Here is a 23327-nt window from a genome sequence, read left to right as displayed (position 1 = left end):
CACTAAATGCCGGCCAGCCAGCAACACCTACGACCCAGTAAGAGCTGAAAAGAGAATAGAAAACCACATGCAAGACCTACTGTGCTTCCAGCTGCAGACTAGTTCTGCTAATAGCCATTTCTTTTTTTAAAAAAAAAATGGCGTGCTGTGTAATAATCCAAGATAGGAGGTGCCAAATACTTCCAAGCTTAAAAGCATTTTCACTCTAACCAAACTGATTGGGACAGACTTTGAAATACGACAAAATTTGTTTGTTTTTTTTCCCCCCATCTCAACTCATGTTCCATCCAACCTGGCTTCTATCAACCTGCTGTATCAACTGAATTCAATTGCAAGATTCAATTCAGCTCACAACTGTCTTCCATCCATGCACTAATTCTTGCAAGTGACAAAACAGTTGGTAAATAGCATTGCATAGTTTTTAAAAAATCCAGTTTGAAAAGAGAAAGGCTTGTGTAATTTTAATTATTCTGTAAAATTAATAAGTACACAGGGAAAACAGAAGGCAATTTTATCTATTTCAAAAAAATGAATGGATTCCTGAGGGGCCTAATCAGCATGTAAGTTGGTCAATTGTTTGCAGATTTCTTCCCTATCTTGTGCCCAGCATATTCTGTCTGAAATCTCATACTCTTTGGGGAAAGAATTTATCTAACAGCCAACTCCTGGACTGCATGGAAGGGTCACTCAACCTGAAACGTTAACTGAATTATTTCCTCAGATGCTGCCAAACCTGCTGAGCTTTTCCAACAGAGATAATGGGGACTGCAGATGCTGGAGAATTCCAAGACAACAAAATGTGAGGCTGCATGAACACAGCAGGCCCAGCAGCATCTCAGGAGCACAAAAGCTGACGTTTCGGGCCTGGACCCTTCATCAGAGAGCTCTCTGATGAAGGGTCCAGGCCCGAAACGTCAGCTTTTGTGCTCCTGAGATGCTGCTGGGCCTGCTGTGTTCATCCAGCCTCACATTTTGTTGTCTTGAGCTTTTCCAACAATTTGTTTTTACACCAACACGATACAGGTAAAAGATGCATAATTGCACAAATGAATAAGTGTAATCCCAACAGTTAGGTGAAGACCACATACAAGGAGTCAAAAGGTTACTCAAACTGACGTGACCCATCACATTAGAATTCCAATAGAAGCTCCAACTCTTCAAAATTGTTTTCATTCAAATAATGAAGTTGCTGTAATCTGAATAGAGCAGGACAAAAATATAGATCTTGCAGAAATTAAAAATTAACCAATGAATATGCTAATGCCTTACAGTCTCAACTAATCCAATGTTTTGGGAAAAAATATCTGATGTTCCTAAATCAATCTGCAACTGTCTAATAGACACAAACTGCTGGCCGTCTGCCGAAAGATGACATTCATTAGTCCCAGGGTGAAAAAGGACACAAAATCCAATGGTTCCACGTATGGTGTTGTTTGCAAACTAATGCTTTGGCTAATAATGTGTATACAATTTGGAATGGGTTAATAGACTGCAAAGTTTGAAAATTAACATATATTTTGTACATAAATCCTCAGTCAGTCAATGCTCTCAGATACCCATCCAACTACAGAGGTTACTTTTGTACAACTTGCTTTGAACGGAGCAGGTGCCTCACAGTGCTTCAAACATATTTCTTGTCCTTAAGAGCATGGATAGCTGAGAACATTTTTATGAAATGTTCTGATGGAATATTGGTGCCACTGGAAAACATAGCATTGGCTGCTCACATCCTTCATTCTCTTCAAGGAAATGGTGGTGAGCTGCCTTTTTGATCCATTGTACTCTGTGCGGTGTCAGTACACCCACAGTACTGTTGTAGATCGTTCCAGGATCCAGACCCAACAATGTACAGTAGTATAATCTGTTCCAAATCAGAATGGTATGTATGTATGAGTGGGAGTGGAACATGATCTTAGTGATGTTCCAAGCATCTGCCCCCCTGCACCTTTGAGTGGCAGAGGACACAGATTTAGAAGGTGCTAAGAAGCCTTGGCAAATTGCTACATCATACCTTGCAGAAGGTACATGCTAGTGCCATGTCATGCCTGTGGTGGAGTGAGTGAGTATTAAATTATTACTTTAGAAGTAGAGTCACATACAATTTAAACATTAATCCTGGCTCTCTTTCCGCAGATGCTTCCAAATCTACTGACTATTTCCAGTGATTTTTATTATTAACAGCTGGTGGAAGTGATATCACACAAGCTGGTTTCTCTTTGATGGTTTTCACCTTCACATTTTGGAGCCGCACCCATCCACACAAAGTGGACAGCATGCTATCACATTCTTCATTTGTGCCTTGCAGTGGGTGGACAGGCTTCAGGGAGTCAGGAAGTGAGTTAGTCAGAATTTCCAGCCTCTGACCTCCTGTTGCAGCTAAAATATTTACAAAACTGATCCGGTTCACTTCTGGTCAAGGAGGTTGATGATGGACAATTCAGTGGTGACAGTGCCACTGATGGTCATGGGGAGAATGATTACACACTCTCACTGCTGATGGTCATCGCCTGGCAGTTGTTTGGCACAAATGTTCTTGTCAACAACCAAGTCGAGCCACCACCAGATCTTGTTGCATGTGGGCATGGACTGCTCAAGTAGGTGAGAAGTTGTGAATGAGAATGAATACTGGAATTATCACTGAACAGCTCCATTTCTGACATGAGGTTTACCTTGAGGAAATCCTACTGTCATGCCCAATGTGATCCTCCAACATCTAAAACCATTTTCCTTCAAGGTAGGTGTGATGACAACCAGTGGAGCTTTTCTCCAATACCACTGACTTCAGTTTTGCTAAGGCTGCTTGATAGCTCTAGTGGTCAAATGCTGCATAGATATCAAGGACAGTAATCCTTATCGCATCTCTGTAATGTTCATTATTTTTCAGGGATACAGGAATCACTAATAAGGTAAGTATTTGTTGCTCATCATACTAACATTTAAACTGCGTGACTTGCTGTGGCCATTGCAGAGCCAAGCATGTTACTGTGGGTCTGGAGTCCCATGCAGGCAAGACCAGGTAAGGATAGCATTTCCTCCCTGAAAATTAGCTCACAACAACTGACGATTTCATGGTCAAAAAATCACAGGGATTAACTTCATATTCCAGGTTATATTAAAATGAAATTAAGATTCATCAATTGCCCTGGTGGCTTCTATATCCAAGTTTCCAGAGCATTTATTTTGGGCTTGTGGATTGCCAGTCCAATGAAACTACTAACATACTACCAACTTCCTCATATTCAGCTCATTTATCTATGTTCGCACCAAGGTTGTAATGAGGTCCAGAGCTGGCCGTCCAAATAAAACGCAGTAGCCTTTAAAAAAATTAAAAGAATAGGCTATATTTGTCCAACTTTCATGGACAAAGAAATCAGGGTAATTTTCCCTTTTGTCAGGTAGATATTAATCTTGGCTGGAGTACTGCCCACTCTAGAGCACAAAATGCTAGTCCAAATACTTCAAGCTGCTTCTTCAATGACCTTCCCTCCAAGTCCAGGTCAGAAGTGGGATGACTGCTGACGGTTAGGCAATCTTCAGCACTATTTGCCACTCCTCTCTGGAGCTTAGAAGAATGAGAGGAGATCTAATAGAGGTGTACAAGACACAAAATGGGACTGAAAAAGTAGACTCAAAGGATGTTTTGTCATTTGGAGCAACCTAGAACGAGATTTCAGTTTTATGATAAAGGATACCTTTAGGAGAAGTGGTAGCAAATCTAAAACAGAAATAAGGGGAAATTACTTCTCTCTTCATGTCTTGAAACTGTTGAATTCACTATCCCAGACTGTAATGGTCACAGATATGGAGTAGATTTCAGAAAGTGATAGACCAATTAGTAATGAGTTTAAGGATTATGGAGAGCAAGCAGGAAAATGGAGTTGAGGCCAATACGAGATCAGTCGTGATTATATCATATGATGGAGCAGGTTACGGGGCAGAATTTCCGACTCCTGCTTCTAGCTCTTATATTGTGTTGTATTCTCAGATACAGAAGTAGTCCTTGTCCAAATGCAGCAAGACCTGGACAATTCCAAGTCTGGGCTGACAAGTGTCAAGTAACATGCATGCCAAGAAATTGACATTCAATGACATTTTTAAAACTGAACCCTCACTAACGATATCCTGAAGGCTACTATTGACTAGAAACTGAACTGGACTAGGTATTTAAATATGACAGCTACAAGAGCAGATCAGAGGCAAAGTGATTGGCAAGTTACTCACCTTCTGACTACCCAAAGCATGTTCATCGTTTACAAGGCACTGACTATGAGCATGATCGAATACTCCCCACTTCATGGTTGGGTACAACTCAAAAACATTGAAGAAGCTTAACCCCATCCAGGAGAAAGCAACCTACTTGACCTTCACCACCAACGCATCACAACTACATCTATGCATTGCGCTGCAATAACTCACCAAGGCTTCTTTGAAAGCACATTCTAAGCCCACAACCTCTACTACCAGAAGGATAAGTACAGCAGACAAATGGAACACCGTAACTTGCAAATTCTTTTCCAGAATACACAGGATCCTGACATGGACTGCTGCATGTCAACATCTTGTAATTTTTTTTTAAAAACAACACTGTTGTCCGTACACCAAAAAGACTGCAACAAATTAAGTAGGCAACTCACATCACCTTCTTTAGGGCATCAAGGATAGATAATAAATGCTGACCTGGCCAACAATGTCCCCATCCCATAAAATCATTTTATTTTTTCCAAAACTAAAATCTTCAGGACTCCAGCCAGAGTATTGTCAGACTGACAGCCTTTGCTTTATCTATTGCACCAAGCCATTTCTTGACTGTCCACCAACTTGGAGCCAAAATCCTGAAAAAACTGGTACAGCAAAAATACGTAGATCAAAAAAATGAATTTACCAAAATCTAAGTTGAATAGCTACAGTTGACAGTAGCTGATAAAATTAGAAGATGACCATAACATAAGCATTTGTCAGGCGTTATGCAGCTCAACAACAATGTTACATTCAAACTACTCGCTTAAAATAAAAAGCATCCTTGAGCTGAATGCAGCGCCCGACAAGAAACTGCTCACACTCATAGGAAACAGAAGAAATGGTAAAAACATGATAAATACTTAATCTTAAGTGCGTGTGTTTGTAACTGATCAATTTCAGAAGTTATACTTACCCGAGTCCAGCTACGTCAGAGACAAGGTTGCCAAGTGCTGCAGCTGTTTTGTTTAAAACAGGACAGAATCAGTCAAATTAATTAGACAGAAGTTCAATAAATTGGGTCTGTTTTTGGAAATAATTAGGTAGCACAGATTTATTTATTTCTACATTAACTCGTCCTCTGCTGAAGGCACATCGCTGATGTACAGTTACTTTAGAGCGGAGATTCTTGATAATGCAAGTTGCTGGGGGGAAATTGGGACGAACGTAGCTAATTCCATTCTCCCCTCTCAGTCAAATATGCACATAATGCAGCAGGACTCACTGGAAAGCAACTAGTCAGTCTTTGGCTGGCTTCTTACCTCAGTAATCCCAAGACAATGAGTAATTTTAGGATCTTTACCACTGCCTTGCTGTGATTAGTAAACTCAGCACACACTGGGAATTAAACCTGTGATTTCTTTAATGGTTTTACAAACAACAACTGGAGGATATAGTGCAGATTCACTTATTGTGAAAAACTTGGTTTGGACTCACCGATTGCTAAATTCAACACAGTTCAGGACCAGGGAGATGAAGTTGGCCTTCACGACAACATTAAAACACCCGGCAAACTGTCACTCTCGTACACAAACAGATATGGCCAGCAGCTTCAAAACAATGAAAGCTGATTGGTTTTCAGACACGAGAACCAGTGGTTACATGTACTGTGTGTCTTTAGTGTCAGGTATATGTGGTGTCCCTTCAGCTTAGGGCAGGTAAAACCTTCTCAACTCCCTTTAAACCTGAGAAACGGAAATAATCTGATTCAAGGGATTTTTTTTTAAATCAATTCTTATTTTCTTCATTACTGTTATTATGTTTACATTATTTTGGTGACTCCCTGACCCTGCTTGGAATTTAGGTGCCAACTTCTTTCATGACTGAAAATGCTGACAAATTATTCATTCAACACAAGCCATTTCTGTATTGTTTGTTCATAGCATAATCATGAGCCTTAAGGGGTCCATATTGCTCCTGACTGACCTCATTTCGATAAATTAAAAGATTGTACTTGAAGCTGCCAATGGTTCTGAAAGGATTAATGCCAAAGACTGTATTGAGAGTCACTTAGTAAGATGCTTATAGGTCTTAGGTGGGGAAAGGCTGAATAACCTAATTCTGTTGCATATTTTATGGTCTTAGGACTTCAGAGTACAGACCTGTTATCCCAAGTCTCCTCTAGTACAACATCTATCATATTAGTTTAACAGGATCTAGTTGTTATCATGCAATAAATCACCTCTTGTTTAAGACAAAGCCTTCTATTGTTACAGTACCTTGAGGTTTTACTCCATCTTACTAGACAAAGCAGGTCTTGAGGATTCAAACATTAAAAAGGAGCACAGCAGCACATCCACCTGATTGCAACCAAGAACTCAGGTAGCTCAGATAACACTGTGCCAATGGTGGCCAGCTGATTAATGATCTTGCCGAGGTGGGTGGATGGGTGGCAGGGGAGGGACGGACGGTAAAGAGGGGGGACAGAGAGGGAGGGAAAGGGAGAGCACGTGCGTGCAAGAGAGAGCGTGAGAGAAAGAGAGTGCATGACAGCAAGAGAACGCAACAGAGGATGTAGCACAGGGAGAGAGGGGTGCAGAAGGGAGAGCATGGGTGTGGGGAGGAAGAGGAGGAGGCAAAGGCGGCTAGTGAGGGAGGGGAGAGGACGGGTAAGCCGAGCAGGTGAGGTGGGGTGGGGAGGGTAGAGAAAGAGCAGAGGCAGAATAGCGCAGGGGGAGAGCAAGGCAAAGTAGGGCAGAGAAGAGAGGGTGTGACAGGGGCACGCACACGCGGAGGAGAGAGAAAAAAAGAGAGCGAGCGAGAAAGCACGAGAGAATTAATGGGCTTCTCAACAGCTACTTCTTATTATGGGAAAAAATTAACATAAAATTGCAAGAGTTGACTTTGCTAAAGTCGAACAAGGTACAGAGTACAAACGTAAATCATTTTGCACTGCAGTTGACCTATATGTTGAGTGTCAATTTGATGAGATGGAACACAGTGAAGGATTACTTCCTTGTGGATATCAAAATACACTGCAGAAAATAATCAGCGGTCCTTCCAAATACACATCCTCTTCCATCTACAAAAGGACAACAGCAGTAGATACGTAGGAACACCACTAACTGCAAGTCTCCTTCCAAGCCAGTCGCCATTTTGATTTGGAAATAGGTTACCATTCCTTTACTTTGCCTGGACAAAATAGTGGTTTTCCTCCCTAACAGCATTGTGGGTCAACCTAGAGCACAGACTGCAGCAGTTTCTTTCTAATTCATTCACAGGATGAGAGCATCATTGGCCAGTATTTATTGCCATCCTTAACTGCCCATAAGGCAGTTAAGAGTCAACCACTTCGCTGTGGGTCTGGAGTGACTTGTAGTTCAGGCCTAGTAATGAAGGACATTAGTGAACCAGATGGGTTTTTCAACAACTGACAATGGTTTCATAGTTTCATTCACATCTTAAATCTAGATTTTTATTGAATTCAAATTCCACCATCAGCCTTGGTGGGATTTGAACCCTGGGTCCCAGAACATTACCTGGCTCTCTAAATTAACCAAATCAGCAATAACACCATTAAGCTAGGCAGTTCACCACTACCTTCTCAAGGGCAACTACTGATGGGCAATAAATGCTGGCCAACCAGTGATGCTCAAGCCCCATGAATGAATAAAAATAAATCAAACAGCAGATCTGCTACCAAAGGAAAGAAAAACACGATATAGTGCAAATAGAAAATATATGCCTGCCAGCTCCTAAAGACAGCGACGAACACCTAGAGTCAGAAACTGAAGGAAATGACGACTAGAGTGCTCAGCTGTCTTCACGACCCAGGTTAACGGCGTAACATCTTCTCAGTGTGTCAGCCAACACAAACACGTGCTTGAGTAAGTTGAAACAGGGTAAAAGTTAAGAGGTAATGAAAGCCCGGCAGATATTTGTTTGAAAGTTAAGCACTTTGTGAACTGCTTACATCACACAATAATGGGCAAAGATTCTGTCTTCCTGCTGCTTCAGCAACCTAAGCATTCAGTTGCTGCCATGTAAACAGTTTCTCTGCTGAGCAGTAATTGCAATGTCGTAACGTTCAGGTTATGGCTGAAGTGCTGGAAAAGTGGGTTACGTGCGGACAGGTCGGTTTGATGGGCTAAAAGGTCTGTTCCATGCTGCATTACTCTAAGACTTGATCAGAAACCCAACTAACTTCCATCTAAGTGTTACACCCATAATTTGCTACACAAGATGACAGCCAATTCTTTAGGGATTGGCCCATTACAAAATTGTGGTGAGAATGAAAAATGTTGTCAATTCTGGCGCTTGGGAACAACACAGAAGTGATGCAAAGTGCCATTGAATGGACTAAAATTAATTCAAGAATGCTCACCTGCCATTGTGGAAATTCCAAAAATAACTCCAAGGGACAACTCAATCTGCGTCCCCTAAGAAACAGAGCAAAATAAATATCGTAACAGTATTTCACTTATTCATGTGCACAGTAATGTCTGACACCTTTCAAAATATTTTAAAAGGTAGTTAGAAAAACATTGCATAGGGTACAATATAACATAATACTTGATTTTACTATAATGTCTGACTGGTTAAGATCAAACGTCGCCCACCATTTGATCACAAGCTTGAGTTTGTGTTTTCTTCACAATTGTGTTATGACATGGAGGCAGCGGAACCAAAGCAGCCTCTCTACTTCCGTATTTGCAACTCAGTAAAATTAAAACATTTAAAAGATGATCAAAATTGACCACAAAAGGTTCCTGGCCAGACTTCTTTTTCCATATTCACTTCCAGTCTTTGTGAATAATCAACACCAGTTTGTGGTTTAAACAAAAGCTTTTATTGTTAAGGAATTGAACTTTACTAGAACAAAAATTAAACAAAATAATCCAACTTGTCTTCGCTATAAACTCAAAACCCTTGTTTTCAGCCCCATTCACACAAAAGACAAACACTTACACAGTTAGGGTATAGATAAAAGAAAAATACCAAAACTAGCCAGATGACTCAATTGGTTTACACAATATCTTCTTTCACCAGCATAGATGATCATTTCTTTGTTTTTTTTTGAGGATGCCAATCAGGGTCACCTTTACAGTTAAATCAGATAAAGGTAGTAATACTTAGTTTTCTATTCTGAGTTTCCAAGAGCTGTTCATGGAAAGTTAGGCATCAAAACTTCATGCTGTAGCACCAACAGCCAGGTTTCTTCTTACAGAAAATATAGTCCAAAACCTAATTCATACTACTTCTTCACAACTCTTTCACCAGTCCCAATCACCGCACAACAACTGCCATCTCCATGAGAATAAAGTATTTTCCAGATTTATAAGAACTCTATAACCTCGAATGGTCAACTTCTGCTACCTTTTAACAAAATTGTTACCTATAGTCCAAAGTCAAATTTTGCCCACAGCTCCAAATCAAAATTGATAAAACAGTAAAAATGGAAATAATGAAAAAAATCAGAGAAGGGCCTATTACCAGACTAAAACCACTTTCCCTTTTCTAGAACAATCCAATCAGCTTCTTCAATTTTTAAACAGTATCGCCAATAATTCCTAAGAATTCATGTAATTTATTTAATATCTGGTAAAGATCTTTTACAATGGAACCATTTCTAAATGAAAACTGGGAGGAGAAAACAAAGAAGTCTGATAACTATCAGAGTTGTAGATTGCCTGGAGGATCCTGTTTACTTGAGTTTGTTAGAAATTCATTTCCAAATTTGAGAAAAAAAAATCAAATTACAGGGAGTTCTTTAAACAACTGCAACAAGAAATTAGTTTCTTGCTGCAAACTTTATTTAAGCAAACTGACATTTGAAAACAGTTGTGATCATGATATTGTTCCTTTGTAATTCCTTCGGTAACACCATTCTCCTGCAAGCAAGTCTACAAACAAGACCATCCAGTTGCCCACTTTTATTTTTTTCACTTTCAGAACTATGATGGGGTATTTGAAAAATAATTTCCTGTGATGTGGCCCTCACTGGCAACGGCATCATTTGTTGCCTGTTGTCTCATCTGTCTTCATTTTCCAAGTAGCTGGATGATCTGCCACCATAATGCCATAACATACACCCTTTCTGACCTTCCAAGCTATCCAGAGAAACCAATCCCTCCATGACATTCTGGTTCATCCTTCTAGAGCTTGTTTTCCTCCTCCAGGCATTTTCCTCTATAAGGATGGGAGATGCAATATTTCTTCAGGCATTTAGCATACCATCGCGCTAAATCAGCTTACCCTATCTACTAATTACTCTAAGCTTCATTATAATCAGGAAGGTTTCACAAAAATGCTTGATTTGTAAGTCTGATCTTCCCCTTCCTTGTCAGTTTCATTGCCCACCTAGCTCTCATTCTGACGTCCCTGTTTGCCTTCTGCACTGTTCCAGTGAAGCCAAATACAATCTCAAGGAACAATACAGTATTTTTCTACAATGTCTTTTTCAAATCTCTAACCTCAAGTGTGTTTAAAAATTCCATGCCACAACTAGGCTCCTATCTTCTTTCTGGCAATCAGTGCTAACGATAAAGGATAATTGGACAGTCGGGTTGGAAAGCAAATTGATAATTAGGATGAGATACCAAGAACTGCAGGACACGAGTCAGAGATAGCAGTGTGGAGCTGGAGGAATACAGCAGGCCAGGCAGCAACAGGGCAGAAGGAAAGTTGACGTTTTGGGTCAGGACCCTTCTTCAGAAATTATAATTTAAAATTAAAATGCCATTTTCAACAGACTATTGAAAACAACCTTTCCTGTCCTTGAGTGACTTCACTTCAGCCTGCTTTTACTTCTAAAAAAGACTTTTCTATATTTTAACATTTGAAAACTTAAATTACAGCACAGAAATAGGCCATTCAGCCCATCCAGAACAAAGTAGTTGCTCTTTCTAATCCCACCTATAAGCACCTGGTGCTTGGTTTTATCAAACAAAACCATTCAAGAATGTGAGAAACAAAAACTGGCTACATGTTTAGTTTACACAGGTAAACCAGTTCCAAGGAATGCCTAATTCAGCAGATCACTGGAAGGTAGACAGACACAGTTAGGTGTAATGCACCATTCCAGTTTTCACAGGACGTTATGGTGGCTCAGTGGCTCAATGCTGCTGCCTCACAGGTCCAGCGACCCAGGTTCAATTCCATCCTTTGGTGACTGTGCATGTGGAGTTCTGTGTGGAGATCCTCTGGGTGCCCCAGTTTCCTCCAACCGTCCAATATTGTGCACGTTAGGTGGATTGGCTAAATTGTCTGGTGTGTCCAGTGATGTACAGTCTGGATGGATTAGCCATGGGAAATGTCAGGTTACAGAGATTAGGTAGGGGGGGGGGTGAGTCTCTTCAGAAGGTTGTTGTGGGACTTATGGGCCAAATGGCCTGTCTCCACACTCTTGGTATTCTATAATTCTAAATCGCCCCTGTTTGCCACTCTTTCAAATGTCACCTTATTGAAGTCAAACAAACAAACCCCCCCGTCCCGTTCAAACCCATATTCTACTGCACTGTGCTTCACTGCGGAGCAAACATATTGGGCTTCTGTACAAAACCTGTACGGTAGACTGAGCCCCAAAATAGAGAATCACAGCATGGAAGCTGGTTACTTAGATTAACCGTTCAATGCTAATGTTTTGTGTGCTCCACACAGGTGTCCTCCCACCCCAGTCAAAATTTCCTTTCTAATCAATTCAAAATGTCATTTATTTCTTAAAAAGCTCCTTTAAAGATTCGTATCTATAATAAGCAATGCAGCAAAGGACATAGGATAAGCACTTACTGCAGCAATCATGATAGCATTGTCCAGGAAACCAAATCCAATGAAAGGTATTGCACTGTGAAGAAACACTGCAAGATATAAACCAACATGTATGACAAGTGCTTTCCCCAAACAAGAATTCAATTATAAACTAAATTGTAATGTTTAATTATATTGATGATCACAACACAATTCTAACAATCAACTTAAAATCAATTTATTTTCAGTTATCAAAACAAAAGAATACTGATTTACACATTTAACATCTGGATTTACAAATATATAATACTGAACTGTAAATTCAGAAATCCCTCAAATCCAAATCAGTCAAATTACCTGTCACTTTGATTTGATTTTCAAAGTATTTCACAAAAAGGTACAGGGGAAATACAAAATTTATTTTCTACAATTACCATTCCTGTTGAACAACCTTAGACGTTTTCTTTTCTCCTCTTGCGTCCCTAATTTGGTAATTGTGTCAGGGAAACCGTGACACAGCAGAGTAGTGGGCTGACCTCAACATCAAGATTCTGTGATCGGATGTGTCGCATTGTGTTCCTATATGGTTTTCGAAACTTTTGGGAATTATTGTGCATGTCCAGAAGCAAAGAGGAGATTTTAGATCAACTTATGTTAAGCTAATGCTAGTAAATTGAACTCAGTACACAAGAGGTGGATTCATACATCGTTTGGGAGTGAAAATTACAAGTCAATACAAAGAATTCAATCCAACTCAACAAACAAAAGAAATAGAGCGTCTCCTGAATTACAAGTCAGCAAGATAATTGGAGGTTAGTTAACATCATTCCAACTAACATTCACACTGTCAGGACTGGTTCTTCCAATTTGGCTCAACGGTTGGAAGTCTACACCCTGGTTTGACTGGCTCTCAACCCGGCAGACGTTAAAAGATGTCAAGCCTCTGGTTTCTGATCCAACTGAGCAAAGAGTTCAGAAATAACAGATGTGATAAATGAGTCAGACAGAGAAAGGTTTCTTGCATCTGTTCAGTGATGCTTTAAAGGCAAAGAATTTCTCATTCTGAGAGCTACATCTAATCCAATGGAATACATTTAGATTTCTTATATTAAATGAAGTATTTCAAATGGGTTGCAATTACTTATGAACCTTACTCTCAGATTAAGCAATAAAATGTGAGGCTGGATGAACACAGCAGGCCAAGCAGCATCTCAGGAGCACAAAAGCTGACGTTTCGGGCCTAGACCCTTCATCAGATGACCCTCTCTGATGAAGGGTCTAGGCCCGAAACGTCAGCTTTTGTGCTCCTGAGATGCTGCTTGGCCTGCTGTGTTCATCCAGCCTCACATTTTATTATCTTGGAATTCTCCAGCATCTGCAGTTCCCATTATCTCTCAGATTAAGCATTTTGAAAGTAAAACTATTTGCTAGTTTGTCATCGGCCTAGTCTCAATAGGATGTTCATATCCTAGAAGCTGAGAGAGATATTAGGGCATCAGAAGGACTACAGTACCCCTTTCAAAAGAATTTCCATGTTGTCACCTATTTCCCATACCCACAATCTTAAACTATTAATCAGTAGCTATGAGATAATGGTGAATTGAGCCCAATATGAGCAGTGCCTGATTATAGGTGACATTAACTGCACTAAACCAAAAGAATATTAACTACAAGATTTGAAGTTTGTGTTGTGCTTCAGCTTCTTTCAAGTAAATATAAATTTGTAAAGTGTATAGTGATTGTTTTATCGCTCAAAGCTGAAGGCCACAATGGTTATAAAGCAGAGATGTATTACCATATCTGTACTGTGCTGATGATGGTGGCTTAACTTCTATTTCTTCTGCAAAGAGAGAGAAAAGAGAATGTTTAGACCTGAATAAATAGCTGCTTTTTCTGAATTGCACAAAAATGGCACACCATGCAGCACAAAATATTTAAGTATAAATGGGATTGACAAAAATGATAAAGAGGTATCCAACCTCTAATCTGAGGGTGATCAAATCATCAGACCTGAAGCCGTCTTGTACAATGCCCAAATTTCAGAGGATGCTAACACCATCACTGTGTTCCCATGTTGCAGAACCTCACTATGTCACCCACCTTAAAATGTCGGCTTTAAAAACATGTTCTGACGCGTTCTCCCTATTTTTAACGCATCTCATTTATCACCATTGTTTATGGCACTCTCTAAATTGACCCATAATGAAAGGAATTGAGCCTACCTAAAATGTTTCATCATTAAGATTCCACTAGAAACAGGGAGAAGTCTAAAGCTCAGACTGATTCTCTATTACCAGACTGAGCATGTTAAATCTCAAAAATGATTATTTGTCTTTACCTGTATAATTAGAACTAAAAACGTCATGTTCATTTTCCAAGACCAATTACCAGTTGCAAACTTGAGATGGACATCATACCTGTATTGCTGAGGCTGGATGTTCATTTTATAGTGCATACTTTTAGGGGTCACTGATGTGTCATTTCAGATATTTAAGGTATACAAATAGCATCCAGGGAAAAATTGGCATACAAAAATCAACAACCAAGGCTACGATTTGCACAAACAATCCTCTTTAACCATAAAGCAACTTGCCAATGCTTCAAAAAGTAATTCAATAGAATTATTTCAACATCTTCCTATTAATTCAAATCATTAACATAAGCATGATTAATTTCAGACCTTGATCTGAAGAGAGTTTTTATTTGGTTTTTTTATTAATATTTAACTTCTGATTATAAATTTCACCCTTGTATGTTTCAATTATGGTTCACATGTTTAATATTGGTGACATTATATCAGTTTGCTTAAATAGCGCTGGAGATCTTTTACTTCTACTAAGTGGGTGGAATGAGGATCTTGATTCAATGTTTCAGAAGCCTCCAACAGTACAGACCTCCTTCAGCTTTGAACTGAATGGTCAGCCTTGGCTAACTTGAATCCACAACCTTCTGACTCCTGAGCATGCTTTCACTATAAAACCATGACAAATGGGAACAGAAGCAAGCCATTCAGCCCTTGAACATGTTCCACCATTCAACATGATCATGGCTAACCAATGCCAAGACGGAAAGATTGCAACCCAGCATTACCTAGTTTTTTTTATTTTTTGATTGATTGCCTCAGAAAATGCTCTCCCACCTGCTCAAATCGCTTAAGTTCACCATGGACGTTGTAAGTAAAAGTCTCTAACATCAGAAAAATATTTGGGCACAGTTTGAAGTTGATGATCCTGGCTGTACAAAGGAGTTCAATTGCGCACACAGCTGAAGCACCAAATGCCTTCAACTATTAATTCAGGCTTGCAATACCACCCCTTCACTGTACAAGGTGCAATTGATTTTATTCCCATTACCTATGTGGAAAGACCCATATGCCTGTCATTATATTTGCTCGAGTCAAAGACACCTTTTGTGACTTGATGAAATTCAAAGACATCTTATTGATAGAGGCTGCAACCTAACAGCACAGACCGTGTCATGGTCTTAAAACCTTTGCTTGATAATATACTAAAGGTGTGATTAGACTACAGGTCTGATGTAACAAAGAAACATCTGAATTACTCAATTCCTTCAGTTTGTCCTATTATAATTAGGCCTTGTAAAATTTGCTGTGTTTAAATTGTGTCAATTATACGTTTATCATGAATTCTTGAACCAGATATTAGTTAGTTTCAGCCAAATAGGACTAGCATCCTAGAGAGAAAAAGATTGGCTTCTGGAAAAGGAAAATGAAGTAGAAGGATGAATTTGCTTGGTGCTTTTTTTGACTATTGCATGCAGAGTGTAAATTATTCATCATCTTGAAAAAAAAACAAAACATTTTCAAAGAACTGTTTGCCAATTCTTCAGAATTATACATAATCTGCTGTATCTGACCCACATTTGTAATGTTACTTGTTACTAGATACTGCAGATGTATTCAAACTAAAACTGCATTTCAGAAGCTACTAGTTGCAGATTTACAGAATTTTTTCTTCAACTGTTCCTACATACAGTATCTATCATCTATGATCAGAAAGGTTCTATGTGAAATCCAAATCACATGTATCTGCAAGGGTTAAGTTACTCCAGCCACAGTAATCTGCTTAATCAGGTCAATAAATATGTACTAAAAATGCTGGCTGATATTACTCAGCAGAAATAGTTTTATGCCGTTGATTGGCTTAATTTTTAAACTTGCAGTGCTTTAAACCAAAATAGTTACTAATTTGCAATAGGCCCAAGTACACTTTTAGCACTTTGGAATTAAGGTTAATTCAGTACACTGATAAGTTTGGATTTCTGGAATTCTTATTAATCTGGAAAATAAAATGTGACTTTTTAATAACTTGGTTCCAGGAAGCAGGAGTTAGTAAGGCACACGTTAGCAAATGATTCTTTTAACTGAAATATTTTCATAAGCTTCTGCAGAGTCCCATTGCCTTAGATGTATCCATTAGACAAACAGACAAATTACCTTGCAGTGCCTTATTACTTAATTCAAAGCAATTATCTTGGTAAACTAACAAGGAAAGGCTATAATGAAAATGATGCTCCCACAAGTGACTGTTATCATAAACTCCAGAACTTTAATAACTGTTCATGGATCAAAAGAATCAACAAGCAAACTGTTACATATGGAAGGAATCAGCAATTAGTTTGTCTTGAATAAACTATTAAAGGGATGAGGGCAAATTTATACACACAGAAAGCAAATCAACCATGTCTGGGAAAGTGAAATTGAAGCTACATGAATAAAACTTGTTTGATATCCGACTGATAACTGGCTGCTTTATGCCACAAAAATAACTGATTGCCCTGCAGAAAAATTTAAGGAACTGCAGGAAAGAGGAGTCCTCAAACAGGCAGTTAATGCCAAATGCAACAAGGAACAAAAAAGCTACTCCCAATAAAAGGTGGCAAGCTGCAGACTTTCAACATTTGGGATGAAAAGAATCTAAAGAATCATCAATAACATCACATCGTAGATCCAAAGGGCAAAAACCGTAGGGAATCCAACATCAGAACAACTCAGCAGCAGAACGTTAAAGAACAAAACTGTAGAAGAATCGAACCCTGGACACTTGCAGACAGACACTGTTGGTTGAAATCGTAGCTGAATTCCACTGTTAAATCGGGTCATAGACAAGTAGAGTTGCGAGGCTTAGCCTCCTTACTTGCGGGAGTCATATTTTGTTTGTACCACACAATACGTAGTTTGGATGATGCCACCTTCCAAAACAGCCCTGCTAACATGGCTTCCTTCTTCCATAACTGTAGTTTCCTGCTCACTGTGGTTGACAAGGTCGTCAACCACATCTGGCCTACCACCCGTACTTCTGCCCTTGTCCCTTCCCCTTGACAACAGCAGGATCGGGTTTCCCTTCTCACTTTTCATCCCACCAGGCTCCAGATCCAAGGAATCATTCTCTGCCAATTCAGACAACTCTTGCAGGATGTCACCAAATACATCTTACCCTCAGTGCCTGTCTGCATTTCACAGGGATTGTCCCCTCTGGATCACCCTCGTCTGTTCCTCAACCACAAACATCACCCCCTTCCTACGGCACCTTCCCTTATAACTGCAGAGCGTACAACATGTGCCCCTTCACCTCCTCCCTGCTCACCATCTAAGGGCCTAAACAGTCTTTCCACATGAAGCAGCATTTCATTTGTACCTCCTCCAATCTATTGTGCACCCAATGTGGCCTACTGTACATTAGAGAAACTAAATGCAGACTGGGTGACCACTTTGCAGAACACCTCTGGTCTATGCGCAAGCATGACGCTGACCTTCCCGTAGCTGGTCATTTTAACAGCACCCTGGTCACGTGCCCACTTGCATATGTTGAGCATGCTGCCATGCTATAGTCAATCACAGTTTTAAAAACTAGCAGAACATCTCCAACAGATTAGGCACTCTACAGCCTTTTGGATTTAATATGGGGTTCAACATCTTCACATCATGAACCAACTCCCATGTCTTCCCTTTCTTTTAGCTTTATCACATTCTCTGTCACCGTGTCCTCATTCCCCGCTCCCTAACCCAGTTGGGCTGTCTGTTTTTAAGCCTGACAGTTAGACACACCATTATTCTGTCATTCTCGCATTCTGATCACTTAATCTGAGCTTTCAACATATTTTCTCCACATGCACTCTATACCCCGCCACCTCCACACCTCCCACCCCCTAAACTATGGCATAAATGCTACCTCTTCCACACTTCACCAGCCCTCATGAAGTCATCTAGACTAGAAACGTCAGCTTGCTCTCTTCATGGATGCTGCCTGGCCTATGATCTCCAGCATTTGTTTTCAGTACAAATTCCAGCCTCTTATGATGTAAATCATTGTTTCAGTACTTGATGGTTTGAGAGATTTCTTAATAAGTAGCTGAATTAAAGATAACATGGTGATTTACCCACAAAGCTATCATCTTAGGGAATAGTCAGGAGATAACAAGTAGTGATATCAGTAGGATAACCACCAGCCTGAAAAACTGGATATATAACAGCCAACCAATCTGAGATTGAACACACGCTTTCATGTATTGACAACCCAACCAGCACTCAGGATAGCACCGATTACCCACAACAGCAATGATGAGCAAGGGTTCGTAAGCAGTACATCTCCTTGGGTGGGTGTGCAGTAAGAGAAGGTAGAAGAACAAGATCAGTCAAAAGAACAGAACAGGACATGTACCCAATTATCCAGAAATATGGATTGGTGGATTCCTGGGCAGGTTCCTAACAGGAGACACCTGTGCCGTTGACCAAAGGCAAGTGGGTTATTTTTAAGAGACAGTAGGAACTGCCGATGCTAGAGAAGCTGAGATAACAAGGTATAGAGCTGGATGAACACAGCAGGCCAAGCAGCATCAGGAGAACAGGAAAGCTGACATTTTGGGTCTAGATCTTCCCCCATTTCTGAAGAAAGGTCGAGACCCGAAATGTCAGCTTTCCTGCTCTCCCGACGCGGCTTGGCCTGCTGTGTTCATCCAGCTCTACACCTTGTTATCTCGAGTTATTTTTCATCTGTTAAAGGACTGTGGGGGGAAAGGAGAAGAGAGCTGCAAAAAGGGTTTCTCAGCCTGAATGGAACTTCTGGACAAGACATTGTCACGAAAGATCCCTGCACACCCATTCTCCTTGACTTTTGTTTATGTAAAAAGAGACAAATAAGTCAATGAGCAGCTTTCAATGCCAAAGGATACTTACCTTCGAGTGAGTAATTTCCCTCCTCTTTCCCCATACTCTACAATTAACCCATGCTCTAACATCATCAACCCTCCTCAAACCAACATGCAAGATTTGATTCTGTTCCATTTGTGTTCTGCGATAGAACAACACTGCAGAAACTGGAACAGTGGAACCAATCGTACAGAACAAGGAACTCCACAGAGCTGAGGTAGCAGTCCCTTTTACATTGCGTGGGTGGGGGTTTGCAGGGTAGGGGGAGGAGATGACAGGCTGTCAGAAGAGAATTTGCAAAGCAATAATCTCCCAAGATACCTGTACTCCTTTAAAATTTTACCCACTTTCAAAAAAAAAGAGGGGACACAGGAGAAAGATGAAGAACTAGCACAGTGATTGCTCTGATTGGGAACATTGCAATTTAGGTCAAACCTATATATGATGCTATTGTTAAACAGAGTCTAGCCTCTCAATAAAACTTACAACTGGATCTAAAAGTTAGTATGAAAAAATTACAAGGAACCCTATTTGTGCTTAAGGCAAAATTGGATAATAAGACACTATTTCAAATGATCCAGTCTAGGAAATGCTGCATTGCATATATCATTAACATCCTTTGGAGGTTGCCTAGTAATTACAGAAAGGATCTTTTAAAAACCATGGACAAAAATCAACCTTGGTCTCGGGATGCAATTGACTATGAACATATATAAATGTATTCAGTTTACTGAAGCAACGAAAGTTAAAGAGGATCATTTCCTCACATTCCTTACTGATTATCCTCATGATGTTCAAAGTTATAACTTTAGACGTAATGGAGGATAATTGCTGAAAGATTACTTTCACTGACTAAATATATCTGCATAAATTTAGAATTGGCACTGAAGATGTTAAAGCAAGAGTTAATTTTTGTAGAGCAGTGGGAAAACGAGAATGGAATTAACTGGCTAGCTCTTTCAAAGAGCCAGTAGCACCACCATGGGTCAAATGGCCTCATTCTGTTCTGTGCAATTGGGAGGCAAAATCTAATGGGTTACTTGTTTAAATTCATGCTTTTGCTCAAATACTGCAGTGAGAATTTGGTCTTGATGCATTTCCGACTATCTGGCAATAAAGACGAAAAATCACTGCATTTGAAATGTGAAGGAAGGCAGCACATGTCAGAAATGCAAAAAAAAACTGAACAGACAAATCAGTCATCTTAATTGGAGTGAATGCTGTGAATCCCAGATTTAAATACTTTGTACCAAAATTTCAAAGAATTTTCAGTTTTTAAATGATCTTTTCTGATTCATTTATTCTTCCTTCTCTTGATACGAAACGCAGTAGTCTGATGCATTGACCATTAGCAGACAATTGATGGAGCAACTGCACTACAATATCTTTAATAGTTATTAACAGCCAAGATAATAGAAAAAGGGGCAGGAGCAGCAAAGGACATGAAGCACAGAAGGCACTGTAAAAGCCTATAAATTGATTGTGTGTGTTGTTGTCACAGTCTATTTAACGGGCATCTAAGGGACAAAGTGACCTCTCCAGAATAATGATGTTTTCTTACAGTTTGCCATCTTATCGTTCATGCTGCCCTACTCTGGCTCTAAACCTTACTTTATTTTTATTCCTGATAAAGTGCAAATGGCAGGTGGCAGATTGGCACTTTAGATACAAGGCAAAACTGCGAGGGATTGCTACTTGAAAGAAGATATGCATTTAAACTTGAGAAGTTCCAATGTTTTCAATACTATTTCCGAACAAAAAGATGCACTTGACTGAAAATAAAATGATTCATAGTATTCAAGAAGCATCTTTTGATGATAAAGTTAAGACAGCTCTAACCAGTTCAGGCCGCAATCATAGGCCAGTGGTGTTTGCAATAAGCAGGTGGCAGATAACAAATCTACTTTGGTGTTTTCTTAACAGCACATCAGCTGGCACCACTCTAAATCACAAAAATCACAAAGCAACTGCAAAGCCACACGCACCAAAACACAGTCAGCAAAAATAAAATTGACAATTGAACTACAGGATCACAAGTTAGCCAGGGAGAGCATTCCAAAGCACAACAGAAATCTGGCGACTGTCAGGAACAGGAGCATGGACACACAACAAAGCAATTTGTGTCACCTGCTGCAGCCTGTTCTCTCCACTTGCTGCTTATAGGAGTCTGTGCTCTGGGATAGCGGTGTCCAGGGCATGCTATAAATTCAAATACAAGTACCACATTTATTAACTTTATTTCAGCAAATAAAACGTACTCTTTTCTCAAACTTTAACAACATAGCTCACTGTAGCACCCATGGTCCGCTAATCAGAATCCTCCACTGTAATATTGATAGGAAATGCTGCTTGAAGAAAGGCACAATATTGTTGTCCAATACCCCTTGCTGTATTGTTTTCACTGGCCTCTCAAATGCCAGAAACAACAGTTTTTCATTAGTCAGCTTTAGAGACAGGCAGGCATGATTTAGAAATTGCTCAACTGAGTGATCGGTTCGGGACTCCAGTCATCTGCTGATACTATGCTTAATAAGAGCTTGTTTTTTTTAATCCATTGGTTTCAAAGCAAATTCAGGTGTAAACTATGCTCCCACATGGTCACAGTATCATTTGATTTCATTTGCACTTGTTTTACACAAAGTGGTCAGGTGCACTACGCAGTCAAGTAACATTGAAAATCAATGATGACAGTTCAATAGCCAGGAGACATCTTTTCAAACCATCAATAATTCATGCTCAGTAATCTCTTCCAACTGTAGCTTCAATCCAACTTCTTGCTTCTTTCCATCTTATACCTAGATGCAAGGAAATAGCCATCCACTAGTATAAAATCTTTCAATTAATATTTCTTCCCCCGTTCCACATTCAAAGATAATTAGATCATTTAAAGAAATTAAGCCTTGGAACTTTTTTTTTAAATGATCAAGCTCCATGATTTTCAGCAGGCCAGTGTGAAATAAAGCAACATTGCATTGTAATGAATTTCTTTTTTAAAAAGGAGCAAGAATAGGGCATTCAGCTCATCAAGTCTGCTCCATCATTCAAAATTATCATGGCTGATCCTCTACTGTAACTCAAACTCCAATTTTGTCCCATATCTCTTAATACATTTATTACATTAAAAACAAACTTACTTCATAGTTCAACATATTCAGTGACTTGTCCTCCATTATGTGGCAAAGAATTTCAAAGACACCAGTGTCTAGAATGAAGATTATTCTCCTCTTCTTCAGTCTAAATGGTCTACCCTGTAGAGAGACCATGACCCCTCTTTTTATGAGCCCCTTGCCAGCGAGGGCATAATTGCTGCATCCAGTCTGTCCATCTCAGTTAGAATTTAAGTGTTGTAATGAGATCCCCTCATTTTTTCTAAATCTCAGTGAACAGAATCCCAGTCAACCCAATCTTTGCTCACATGACAAACCTGCCATCCCAGCAATCAAAGATAATGGGAACTGCAGATGCTGGAAAACCCAAGATAAAATGTGGAGCTGGACGAATGCAGCAGGCCAAGCAGCATCTTTAGGAGCTCAAAGGCTGACGTTTCCAGCCTAGACCCTTCATCAGACAAGCATTCTGCATTCCCTCTATGCTATATCTTTTGTAAGACATGGAGAACCAAACTGAATGCACTACTCCAGGTGTGGTCTCATCAAGGCTCTGTATAGCTGCAGTAAGACATTTTTGCTCCAGTTGTCAAACCCTCTTGCAAAGGCAGCCAATATAATATTTGCCCTCTTAACTGCTTGCTACGCCTGTATGTTTGCTTTCAATGAAAAGTATAAAAGGGTACCCAGATCCCTCTATGTAAACTCCCACTTTATCACCATTTAAATATTCCTATCATTTTACTTTTTACACTTAGATGCATTATACTGCATCTGCTATGTATTTCCTTGTTCACAACTTTCTAAACAGCCTTGAACCCTCTTTACATTTTGCACACCATTGTGGAACTGTCAATGTTTTAGCATCAGAGAACTTAGAAACATTGTATTCCCTCATTCAATTGTTGATATACAGAGAATTGTTGGAACCACAGCACAGATCTCTATAATAGTCACTTAGTCATTGCCTTGCACTCTGAAAAAAGTTTATCCTATTATTTCCAGTCTGTTAACCAATTGTCAGTCCATGCCATTATATTAACCCAGCTCACATGCTTTAATCTTGCCGACTAATGTGGGACTTCAGGTTTTTTGAAAGCCTGAAATGAACAGTTAGGAATCTTCTTATA

The 23327-nt window shown here is 39.7% G+C and overlaps 1 protein-coding gene across 3 annotated transcripts in view; it reads right to left on the bottom strand.

Annotated features, from left to right (window-relative positions):
- Nucleotides 1–23327, bottom strand: part of tmem65 (transmembrane protein 65) — a 57705-nt gene that overhangs the window by 12161 nt on the left and 22217 nt on the right. For 2 of the 3 annotated variants that reach the window (XR_007247413.2, XM_048529606.2), the window contains exons 2-6: nt 21218–21289; nt 13718–13762; nt 11965–12032; nt 8561–8615; nt 5153–5195 (exon numbers count right to left, since the gene is read on the bottom strand). Coding sequence is in view for 2 of the 3 variants with exons in the window: in XM_048529606.2 (XP_048385563.1) it covers nt 5153–5195; nt 8561–8615; nt 11965–12032; nt 13718–13762; nt 21218–21289 (283 nt within the window). In the remaining variant the exon portion in view is untranslated. The remainder of the gene's footprint in view (nt 1–5152; nt 5196–8560; nt 8616–11964; nt 12033–13717; nt 13763–21217; nt 21290–23327) is intronic. The other variant, XM_048529607.2, reaches the window with a different exon arrangement.

This window comes from Stegostoma tigrinum, chromosome 5 (genome assembly GCF_030684315.1).
Source record: "Stegostoma tigrinum isolate sSteTig4 chromosome 5, sSteTig4.hap1, whole genome shotgun sequence".
NCBI lineage: Eukaryota > Metazoa > Chordata > Chondrichthyes > Orectolobiformes > Stegostomatidae > Stegostoma > Stegostoma tigrinum.
This window is presented reverse-complemented; position numbering and strand designations above follow the sequence as displayed.